The sequence below is a fragment of the Myxocyprinus asiaticus genome, chromosome 29 (assembly GCF_019703515.2).
Source record: "Myxocyprinus asiaticus isolate MX2 ecotype Aquarium Trade chromosome 29, UBuf_Myxa_2, whole genome shotgun sequence".
In the NCBI taxonomy this organism is placed as follows: domain Eukaryota; kingdom Metazoa; phylum Chordata; class Actinopteri; order Cypriniformes; family Catostomidae; genus Myxocyprinus; species Myxocyprinus asiaticus.
In genome coordinates, this window is record NC_059372.1 from 29,108,134 (window position 1) to 29,120,908 (window position 12,775).

General features: G+C 36.0%; 1 protein-coding gene across 4 annotated transcripts in view; it reads left to right on the forward strand.

Annotated features, from left to right (window-relative positions):
- The window catches only part of LOC127420369 (DNA (cytosine-5)-methyltransferase 3B-like), an 87,019-nt gene extending 80,964 nt beyond the window's left edge, over positions 1-6,055 (forward strand). For all 4 annotated transcript variants that reach the window (XM_051662598.1, XM_051662601.1, XM_051662599.1 and 1 more), the window contains exons 21-22: positions 3,922-4,040; positions 4,138-6,055. In XM_051662598.1, coding sequence (XP_051518558.1) covers positions 3,922-4,040; positions 4,138-4,279 — 261 coding nt within the window. In that variant the 3' untranslated portion in view covers positions 4,280-6,055. The remainder of the gene's footprint in view (positions 1-3,921; positions 4,041-4,137) is intronic.
- The last annotated feature ends 6,720 nt before the right edge of the window (positions 6,056-12,775 follow it).

Here is a 12,775-nt window from a genome sequence, read left to right on the forward strand (position 1 = left end):
ACATCTTTAAGCTTGTTCTCTTCAAGTCTCTCATCTAGATAAAAGACTCACATGCATGACTTGTTGGGCAAACAGAATAATATTTTGCATTTTATTTGATCACCTCTCAATTTCTCCTGCTCTTTTTTTTGCGTAAAGCTCATTAAATTATGGACTGCGTCTCTTGAGTGTGGCTGCGTGATACAGCGCAGAGAGAACATTACCTCCACCCAGAAGACATGTCAGATATTTTGCAATAGCAAAGTAGACATCAGACGCATTTTACAAGTTTTTTTTTTTTTTTTTTTTTTTTTGCAACGCTGTCAATATACTACATTTGTGGATTTTCTGAGATAGTAACAAAGCTTATAGCTCACATGTGATTGGGTTCAAATTTCTAATCGCAAGTTTTTAAATGCAGATGTGAGCGCACTGCGCAGCTCTGGGCCTCGTTTCCCAAAAGCATCGTGAGCCTAGATCGTAGAATACATCTTACAGTTCATCTTAGTTTTGCCTCCTGTTTCCCAAGCCATCATAACTTAAGTAGTACTTGAAAATGGTCATAAATTTACGAGTGCTCTGGAGTAATCCTACAGAGCTAAGAGCATCTTAATAGACAAGGGCTGGGTTTCCCGATAACTCTGCAACTTAAGCTTTAACGATCATCTTATCTAATGTTGCTCGTGACTTTACAATAGAGTAACGCCTGTTTCTAAACCAGCATGTATATCCCTCGTTATAAAGTTGAACTTAAGTGCTTCGTTATGGGAGCTGTCCACTCAAAAGGTGCTGATCACTTTGGCCAGTATGTCCAGGTGTTTGTGTTCTCAAAATGAAAATAAGGTGGAAATACTGACAAACATGGATGTTGTTTGTAACCTTGTCGAGGCGCCAAAATGTATTACTTAACTATTATAGAATTTAAGTAAAGAAATTAGGCGTCATTATGCATCATGCAATTTGTTACTGCCTTGTAAAAAGACTATAGGTGAGCCGATTTGAACCAGCCATTGGAGGAAGGGAGAGGAGGAGGAGGAAGAGAGGGAATATCTCATTGCACACTCTCGCTCTAATCTCCTCTGTTAACCATATTTTAATTATTTATTAAGGAATATTTATTTAATTTTTAAACTGTGTGGTCACATTACTCTCACATGTCTTCCTAAATAATTTGTTTAATAAGAACATGTCGTCTTTCTATTGCCATTACAATTATGCTTATCAATGGAGGCTAATATAACATTATTCTGTATTACATGTCTTGTAAATTTAGACCTATTACATTGCATGCGCAGACTGCCTATTGATTTCATAGCGATTTTTTCAACACTTTTTTATCCTCTGAAATAAATTACAATGGCTTTCAAGTGATCAAAATATATTAATACAATTTATTAAATGTCCCATTGTTTTTGATAACAATGCGAGAAAGGTATGTTTAAGTTGCACTTAATGGGCTTAAGAGTAGTCCAAGAGTGTATTTTATACTTATATAACAATGCTTTTGGGAAATGGGCCTTAGAGATTAAGTACTACTTAAGTGCTACTAACGTCCTACTTAGTGCTTCGGGAAACCCAGCCAAGGATAATAATAATAATAATAATAATAATTAAATAGATATATAAACGGATTAAAAGATAAAATAAAATCAGAGAGAGCTGTTAAATGTCAATGACTTTTCTCATCGTCTCCTCTTCCTTTCTGACACCCAAGGGCGCTCACGCCCGCACCATGCATTGTGCAGCACCACATTTCTGTCACCGTTATCACCTCTAGGAATAAAGAGCAGTCCTCTCGATTGGTGAATGTCTCTAAAGCGCAGGTTCCACATGTCTCCTTATTTGGCGCTCCGCAATAACAAGGTGAGTTATATTCAATTAATGTCATTGGCAGGACTATACGGCCTTCACTGTGTTCATTGATCCTGGAAGCTTTCATTTTGACCCACAGAGCAATTTGTGAAAACTTAACATTACAAATGCACATAAATGCACACCTGATGAATGAAGCATTGATTGTGTAAAAGAACTTCACAATCATTCTGCACAAATCTATTGCAAAACAAAATGTAATTATGTAGCTAATTAGGATAAATATATCTTTAAACATTTCCAGGGAGGTGAATTACAAATGTTTATAAAGTTATGCACAAATATAATGATGTTACTATGACTAGCAGCACTGGTCTACCCAGACTGACGGCTGGTCCACACAATCAGATTTCCCAGAATGTACTAATAGTTTGCAAATAAAAATAAACTGCATTTTGTAGCACACAAAATAGCTCACATGATAATCATCATATTCCTGTTTGAAAGTGTAGTTAGAATTTTTTTTTTATTTCAAATAAGAAAAGTGATATGGTTGTGGCAGGGCCGGCCCGTGGCATAGGCAACATAGGCGGTTGCCTAGGGCGCAGAGTGACAGCGAGGCACGGCAAAAGAGTTTGTTTTTTTGTCGGAAGTGCGCCCTCTTGTGACGACTGTGCACCCCTCTACCCATATAGCACTAGCACTATGCGATTATATTATAATCAGATCCTTATTATTTGTAGACAAAAGTAGTGAAAAAAGACAAATTATCAGGTGTACAAGGCAGGAAGCGGCACAAAGAAGAGGAGCAGAAAAAAGAGCAATATAAAGGTTACAGTCACAAGTTAACAACTGTTCATGTCAGCCATTGATGTTTATTTACTACTTTGAACCTCTTAACTGGCATGGACACTGTGGGCCGTTTTTGCTTGTTTTATATAATAGGGTGGTGGAAGCACTAACATAGGGTAAATGTACAAACATTAACTAATTAAGCGGAGATCTGCGATTTGCGCCCAAACTGATCATCAATCAATGCCCTTCAGTGTCAGAGAGGAAGATGAAGAGTTTGTAAAGAGAAGGAATGTGGGAAGACACGCCAAGATAGACAATTTTCCCTGTAAATACAGTATAACATCAACATCATTCCTTCTGAATTTAATACAATATCATGCGGCCACTTTGTACCAACTGGTGCACAAAGATAGGCCTATTGTTTATTGATTTAGGCTTAATTAATTTTTCATTCATTCATTTATTATTTTTATTATAATATAGTATTTTATTTAATTTTCTCATTTTCTTTTTTCTGCTAATTTCTTTTAAAATTGAAAATCAAAACGTACACGGCTGTTCTCTCTACCTGTAGCTTTGGTCTTCAGCAGTCAACACCCGATCGCATTGCACCACCTACTGGTGAGAACGAATAGTACCAGGTTGAGATTGTGCATCGGTACTCTGCTGCTTTTCCTGCAGTTCCTGGATGTGGTAGGTTGACTTTCCAACCGAATTTGAACCACTGAATTTGAGGAAGTGAATTTTGGTAAGCGAAATAGAACGGGCTGAATTTTACCTGTCGACAAATCTAGACTGAATTTTCAAAAGAACTTAATATTTTGGAAATGAACTTTGAAAGGTGAATATTTATTGTTGAATTTTTAATAATGAAATTAGTTGTGAAATGTTTCCAAATGAAATATTCAATGCTTAAAAATACAACCATGTTAAATTTCAGCCTCCAAAAATGCAAGCACTGTAAATGCAACGCATTTAAATGCAAACACTGATAATAGAATGCATTTATTTTTTTCGATTAGAGCAATTCAACATGGTTTTATGCTTCAAAGACTTTAGTCATGAATTTACTTCCATAGCATAAGCACTATCCCACTTAATACATGGACAAGAAATTTGGGTTTGAGTTGAAATTATTTTAGCTGTGAGAAGGACACATAAGTACATGAAGGTCAACTATGCAGTTTAGCAGTCATCATACAGAAATATATGCCTCAATTGACTAATCAGAAACAAATATTCCAGAGAGCATTGTAATACTTTAGTGTATTGTATGAAATTTCATAGGAATGTTTGTAAATCCATGCTCTATTAATTCCAACCCTTTGTCTCTAGTTCGGCAAGGTACGTACCATCACAACACGGTCAAACTCCATCAAGCAAGGCAAAGACCAACACTTCCCTGTCATGATGAATGGCAAAGAGGACATCCTGTGGTGCACAGAGCTGGAGAGGTGTGTTCACGACAACCAATCAAATATTTCCATTAAATGCGATCAAAAATCATGTCACTTTGCTAAATAAAAAAACCTCACACACCTTCTCTCATAGGATTTTTGGCTTCCCCGTCCACTACACGGATGTGTCCAACATGGGCCGTGGGGCCAGACAGAAGCTGCTGGGGCGGTCCTGGAGTGTACCTGTGATACGACACCTGTTTGCCCCACTAAAGGACTACTTTGCCTGTGAATAGGCACTGTAGTCCATATTCAATTAGGCCAAAGTCACACAACAAATACAAAGTGCAAAACCAAATGTCCTCAGAAAAATAAGGATCTCTCGGAGACTAGCTTCTCTCCCAAATTACAAGACGTTCTCACCTTTGGAGAGCAAAACTGAGAAATAGAGGACGAAGTGGAGACATTGTGGTGTGATGTTTAGAACATCACTTCTTAAAAACACGGTAAGTTATTATACTACAGGGTTTTTGAAGCTGTCGGTCAGGGTCTCTGCACATGCAGTTATCATTTATCATTTACTATCATGAAAAAAAGCATTTTTTCCCCCATTTTTAAGACTTCACAATCGCAAACCAGTTTAAAATTAGTAGCTTCTATGGCTAAGGAATGTACACATTTTTTATCATGTCATTATAGATGCAGTATCCTTGCATGTGACACATTTCCATTGTATGGTTGGTCTGAGAAAATACTTGAAATGAATCAATGCAAACTTGCAAACACCAAGCTGTGAGCCCTCTCAAAAATGCATTTACAAAGATGCATTAAAATAATCTATGCTCAAGGCATGATTTTACCATGCCAGAATAATTTTACTTTGATTTGTTTGATTTATGGTGAAGATTTTAAAAACACTTAAAATATTTCAACAATTTGTGAAAAAACTTCCCCAAACTGACACTGAAACAGTATGGTGTTTCATACAGTCTACATTCCCTCTGTAATATTGCACAATATCAATCTAACAAGAAAGTCTTTTTTTATTAACAGAACTGCAGGATTACAGAATACTATTTTCTTGACATGTAATTTCTGTCAAGATAGAGATCAGAAGTGTACTGTATTTTCACTTTTAAATTAATGTTTACATATTTCATAGTCAAGTTTTTAGAGCTTTCTCATATACCTTAAATTGTACGTCATTTTGTAGATTGACCTCTACGAAGAGGGAATGGTATAGAAAAATGCTGGTTCAATGTAGGTTGCACTCACATACTGTAGATCTTTTCATTTAACATGGAAGCTATTGTTTTTATATTAACTGTTGCTACAAACAATAACAAAAACATCACATATCATTCAATAAATGTTGATACATAGCACTCTCTGTTTTTTTTCATTTGGGCCTCATTTGTCCAAAGCACTTACATGTGGTGTCTTTGAAGAGAACTGATCCAGCCATACAGGGGTCAGGTTGCGAAGAAACCTTCTTTTGTTTTATAGACCTAATGTTTGTATCTCAAACTGTTATACAAGTAATAAACTGTATGTGCTTAAAGAGAACTACTGTCCAAACCCAAAGCTTAAAGACTAAAGTAACCTTAATACTTTATCCAGAATGATCTTTGCCTTAGGATACTGAGTACACGTTACACTCATTTTTCATTGTTTAAAAAAAATAAAAAAATATTCTTGTATACATCTCAAGACATGGCTTGACAGGCAAAATGTATGTGAAAACAGCACAACAGTCTTCTTACTGTTTTTTATACTGTAGTGTAAGAAATTTAAATATCATAACCCTAATATTTTGCTTAGTAGATCTTCAAATTTGATATATGATGCTGTCATTTTATTTTTTATTTGGTAACACGATGAACACATTAAAGCTGTACTTTTAAACATTAACAGTACTTTTATACAGTCGATTTATATTTACTTTATTTTTTTATACTTTTTTCTTATAGTTTTTTGTATACAATGTACTTTTCTTTTGAGACTTGTGGTATTAAACATTTTTTTTTTTTTAAATAGTATCCTGAGCAAAAACAATAAAGACTCCAAAGCTATTTGCAAATGCTTGTGTTTTGTGAAAAGTTTAATGCTTGTTTATAGTTATGTATGGTAGTTATGGCTGGTAATCATATGGCAGTTTTTGAATGTATGAATATTCAATAATACATTTTTATATAATAAATATATATTTACAGTATATATCCTACACTACTATTACAGTACAGAGATTTTTAGATAATGTGGACACATTTTAGTATTAGACGTCAAAGCTTAATTCAGATGTCCAAATTTCAAAACAGAGAATCAGACATGCTCAGTATTTGAAAAAGTTTCCTACACTTTATCATTTTATTTTTTCCTATGATGTCCACTTATGGTGTTAGTGGGTTTTTGCACCAAACACAGTCATAATTTTAGATTTCCTACTCTCTCTGTCTCTGTCCTTTCTAACTTAAAGGGATAGTTCACCCATTCATAAATCTCCTCTTTCACTTTTACATTCTGATAGTGAAATTGGAGATTTTAAGTAAAAAGGGATTCAAATATCTGTTTAAAGATATAAAGATCTTTATCCCACCTAAAGTGATTGGATCGCTTCAGACAACATATATTAAACCACTGGAATCGTATGGATTAATTTTATACTGCCTTTATATAATTTTTGGAACTTGAAAGTTTTAATTACCATTCACTTGCATTATATGGACCTACAGAGCTTAAATATTCTTCGAAAAATCTTTGTTTTTGTTCAGCTCATACATATCTGGGATGGCATGATGGTGAGTAATTAAAGAAAATTTTCACTTTTTTTTTCTCCTCTTTTCTCCCCAATTTGGAATGGCCAATTCCCAATGGGCTCTATGTCCTCATGGTGGCGTAGTGACTCGCCTCAATCCGGGTGACGGAAGATGAATCTCAGTTACCTCCACATCTGAGACGGTCAATCCGCACATCTTATCAAGTGGCTTGTTGAGTGCGTTACCACAGAGACATAGCGCATGTGGAGGCCCACGCTATTCTCCACAGTATCCACACACAACTCACCACCCATCCCACCGAGAGCGAGAACCACACATTATAGCGACTGCGAGGAGGTTACCCCATGTGACTCTACCCTCCCTAGCAACTGGGCCAATTTGGTTGCTTAGGAGATCTAGTTGGAGTCACTCAGCATGCCCTGGTTTTGAACTCGACTCCAGGGGTGGTAGTCAGCATCAATACTCACTGAGCTACCCAGGCCCCGATAATTTTCATTTTTGAGTGAACTATCCCTTTAAAACAGGCTGTTTTGCTACTGCAGCTTTATAGCTTATATGTAATTGACCTCTGTTATGTTTTGCTTAACTCTAATACAATTGACTGCCAATGCAATCAAATATGAATATATCACAATATGAATACTAACAGTAGACATCCAAAATGTATCCATCTTTTCAGTATAATGGCAGTTGGTGGTGATTCATTTTAAAGCTTAAAGTATCAAAAGTATCATAAAAGTAGTTAATGTGGCTCCTGTGTCATATTCCAAGTCTTCTGAAGGCATACTGTAGGTTTTGTTGAGAAACAAACCAAATTTTAAGTTATTTTTCAGTGAAAGTCTTGGTGTCCGTTGCATGTTCATGAGTGCTAAGAGAGAAGCTTGTTCACAGTAACACACATTCACACGAGAACTTTATGTGCTAAACAACTAACCATCATTAATAATACTGTGATGATTATAAGATGACTGCAAGTCAGTGGTAAAAACATCTTTATTACACATGTATGTTTAGGTTTATAAAGTGTATGAATAGTTGTTTTATTTTTTAATTCTTGCACATTTGCACTGAGTTCAGTACTTACACTCCCTGGGCAGTTTGATGCAGTTTGTTACAGTCTGTGTGTGACTGTGACTCACGCAAAATGTACCTATGTCCATTGTTTTTACATATATGTTTTACTGTGTCTTCCCAATGAAGTGATGAGCTCCATATTTACATTAATTGTGATTATTTTAATCAACTGACAGCCTTAGTAATAAGTAACTGATTAACTCTAAAGAATATTAAGCAAACACCAAAAAAGGACAACATATCTCCATCTAGTGGTCATCAACTCAACTCAGGGCAGCATCATTTGTGAGAACAATGGCCCAACATCAGACGAAAGGTTGACAAGCCACCTCTACACAGCCTCTGACTGCCTGCTGAATGTCGATCTGGGCAAACAACTGAAGTTCCCTCAACACATCACAACAGCATCACTCCAGCCAGACATAATCATCACCTCTGAAGCCACAAAACAACTGATCATGCTGGAACTCACAGTGCCTTGGGAAGAGCGAATTGAAGAAGAAAATGAGCGGAAACTCGCAAAGTACCAGGAACTGGTGGAGAAGTGCCGGGGCAGTGGCTGGAAGACACACTGTGAGCCCATAGCAGTGGGCTGTAGGGGCTTTGCTGGACACTCATTCTGCAAAGTCCTGAACTTGTTGGGCATCACTGGGATAGCAAAGAGACTGGCCATTAATTCCATGAGTGAAGCCGCAGAGAAAGCCACCAGGTGGCTATGGATCAAGAGGGCTGATCTGTGAGCAGTTGCTGCTGGGATGCAGGTCGGGGCCTGATCAACCCCGGCTGGGTTGCCTGGGAGAGGGTGTCTGATTTTGAAAGTCCTGAAACACCCAAGGACCCCAGGTCACATCACTGATTTGTCCCATTGCATCTAGATGATATATCTTACACAAGCTTAATCGACAGCATTTGTGGCATAATGTTGATTACCACAAAAATCTATATTCGACTTGTCCCTCCTTTTCTTTAAAAAAGGCAAAAATCTGGGTTACAGTGAGGCACTTACAATGGAACTGAATGGGGCCAATCCATAAATGCTAAAATCCGTTTTAGAAGTATGGTCACAAGACATAAACAATATGTGTGTTAACATGATTTTAGTGTGACTAACCTTTTCTGTGTGCCATGACGCCGTAAACCTTGTAATCCAGCAAAAATTATGATTTAAAGAATTTCTATAATAAATACATTTATAAAGTTATTTAAAAAACCTGAAACAATTTAAAAGACAATTCAAATAATGTTATTTTTTTTAATTTTAGCACATTTTTTTATTATTATAGAAAATCAATAATTTCGCAACTTGTATAGATTAAAGTTATATCAAACAACACAAAAACCTATTATTGCAATCAATGTCACATTTACCTTTATCATTCCTTAGTGGAGTGAATTCTCTGTATGTCATTAAATCTTTTGACTCTTTTCAATTAATTCAAAAGGTGAAAGTCACACCAAATAGAGATTTTAATTTTAATAGACTACCCTGGTATAATAAAGGTATAAAATCAAATAAAAAGATTAGTTCAGATTTGTTGACCTATTCGTTTAACTATTTTAATAAATTACATTTTACGACAGTAGATGGCAAAAAATGAATGTCTTTCATTTGTTTTGAGTGAGTCATTAAACCACTGATAAAGCACATTGTTCACGACCGAAATAAGTTTAATTATACTTGATTAAAATCTGCATGTCTACTAAGAGACTTCAGCAGAGGATTTAAGCATCATACACATTTTCCCCACAAATGACAACAAAAAGCATATCATTTTACAGGTTTGCAACCTCTGGCTTCCTAGTTAGTGATTTTTGAATCAGTCACTCGCGCATTATTTGTGTTAGTAGGCCTACCATCTTAAATTTGTAACACGAAACACGATGATCGGTGATGGAAAGTGATGGAAATGGTTTATTTGCAAAACGATGACGTTTTGACCATTCGTGCATGTGTTATGTGTGTGCGATAGCTTGATATGACTAGCCCACCGAATGGTCTGACCTAGGCACACAATTCTTTGAACATAGCGCTTGACATCTGAAGTGTTTGACCCACAACTGGTTGATAAAGTGGGCCATCACAATCCACCAGAACAGTTTTGAGAGCGGGCACTCACAGGTATGCAGAGACTGGTGGTGTGTGGGCATCGCAGCTATTTCAGCCCACATTATGTCAGATATTACACTTATTCTGCAGTGTCTCGTGGATGCATTTAATAAAATTAGATACTTAATCCAGTCATGCAAATAAAACAGTCCCCAAAGATGGGAGAGGTCTTTCAGCTGCTCCATCATGACGAGGCGGCTCCCTCATGATAATGCATATTACGTAGTGGATGGAAATGCGCAACAATTTGTATTTTCTTAAGTAAAATTTTTAGAAATGCGCTTAAAATTTTTTCAACATTTTGGATGGAAACCCAACAACTTTTACTCTCAATTCATCCAGCTCTTTCTCTCCTTGTTAAACGAGATTACCGAACTAAACAAACAACATCACTCCACCTCTCCTTCAATCGAACAAAAGATGCTGATCCTTGCTCGTTCACGAATCGAATGAGGAAATGGGGCGTTCATTCAGTGTGTCAAACCAACAATATGCTCCTTCACAGCCCGCACTCCAATGCTGTTGGCTCACGCTTTAATCAGTCTTGACAAGTAGGAAAAGCCACCAAAGCAGTCACGTGCTTCAAACAAGTGCAGCATTGTGGCTGCCACTTTTTAAAACAATTGGGTGCAGATTGCAAAGTCACAGATTTTTAGGGGGGCTGAGATGAATTTTAGGGGGACTGAAGCCCTCCTAAATAGGGTCTAGCAACGCCTATGACTGTGGCACTATCGGCTGCAGTGCAATGAATGAAACATAATGTTTTTAGAAGTTGTAAGTGTCTGTCTAGCACATGTTTACAGAGCAAAACAATACTAAAACAGGGCAGACAGACAAAAAATGTGTCCTAAATCATGAACAGATACTTTGTTTGACTGTTGAATTTATAGAATGTTGGGAAGCTTAACTATTTTAACACATGATCCAAAAAACAACAACAACTGTTTGTGATGTGTTTGGGCAGTGTTAAATGATATGATGACTGCAGAATTGTGTAAAAATGTTAAAGCAATGCAAAGTTTTATTTTTGTAATATTGAATTTTTTTTTTTTTTATAGGCTACTGACTTGTTTAAAAGTATATTTCATTATTCTGTACACATTTCATGTGATTGTTACCAATAAAAACACTCCCGTTGCTATAAAATGTCTGGGTGTGTTTGTAATGAAATATTAGGGTGAATTCAGACAAATTCTGTCAATTTTTTCCCATATTGTCAGTGTACCTGAATTCATCCTAACGTTTTGCCCACTGAATACTATGCAGTAAATATTTTACACTGCTTTAATTATAACACAGTAATGGTTTACACTTTTAGAGGCAAGATTGTTTATAATGTCCTGTCTTTCCACAGTCCAAGTCAGCCTTGACCTCAATTTGTAGGCGAACACGGAAGTCTAATTCACCATGTGTTCCCTCTGTTCTACAACATAAATTACACACTTTCATAACTCAAACGTGAATTTTGAAGCCGCCGTGTGTGTATTTTAAAGTATGTAATTCAATACGGCTTCAAAATTCACGTTTGATGTATGAAAGTGTGTAATTTATGTTGTAGAACAAAATGTCCACATTTTGTCAAGTATTTTTTATTTATTTTTTTACCACATACCTTATTTTACTCATAAGTACAAAAACCCCATTATAAAAACACATAGGAAAATCCAGAGGGAACCCATGGCGAATTAGACTTCAAGCTGAACAGCTCTATTAACAGATGTAGGTTCATGAATATGTTTGTGTGCTAGAGTCAACACCGGTTTATTCGTTCTAAGTATTTGCGTTTTAATCGCTTATATAACATTCACTACCAGTGAATGTTGTACAGTGATGTTTAGTGAGCCAGTAAAACATCCTTATTTTCTTGTTAATTACATTCCAAAGGATTTAGGGTTGCCACCCGACCCATAAAATACGGGGTCGTCCCGTATTTAAAGATAAAATGATGCCTCCCATATTTAAGCTGGTCAGATGTCTTCACTGTGAAATCGTTCCAGATCGCAATTTAATATTGATATAAGTTGGACAATTTGCCTACGGTGGGTAATAATCGAAAAAATTAAAATCAATATATTTTTTACATATAAATGATGTATTTTAATATAGTATTTTATTTTAATAAGTCATGGGTCAGGAAAGTTCTTATTTTAGCATATAATAAAGGATATACAATTTTTATTAATAACGCATATTAACTCAGTTTATTGCTAACAATGTGGAGGATGTGGTTAGGGGCTGTAATTACTTAATTAATTATTTCGGTCATCTTTGGAACGCTCTCAGGAGGTTATTTCCAGGCATGCCATTGCAGCTCCTATCTACTTGAATAGAGAAAGACCAAAATCTCAAATAATGTTGGTCAAGATTACGATCAAAGAACAAATTTCAAATCAGCAATAAAATCTGACAATACTGGTATCATAAATTGTGATTCTTAACCTCATATTATGCTAAAAAAGTGAAATTTTCCTGGCTTGTTTAGCTAATGCGCGTTCTAGAGTTTATTGATAGGTGATGTATGTATCTAAAAGGTGATTGGCTCTTTTAACTGTAAGGCGGGACTTTCTTTCTACATCCGTTGACTGTTGTGCGCGCGTTCCAATTTCTCGCATTAATTTAAATAGAAGTGGCCTATCTCTACTAAATAATCTCTGGCTCGTTTTTTGTTTTTTTCTTATTTCTTCTTCAAATAGACCTTTTTCACAGACTGTGATGACGTGTTTCCGCCTTATTTAGCAGCGTAAATCTAGCAAACTTTTTTTATATGATATTTTTTTTAAATATTGAGTGCAAGTTTATGCTTTGTGTTATATTACCCTGGAATTAGTTTTAAA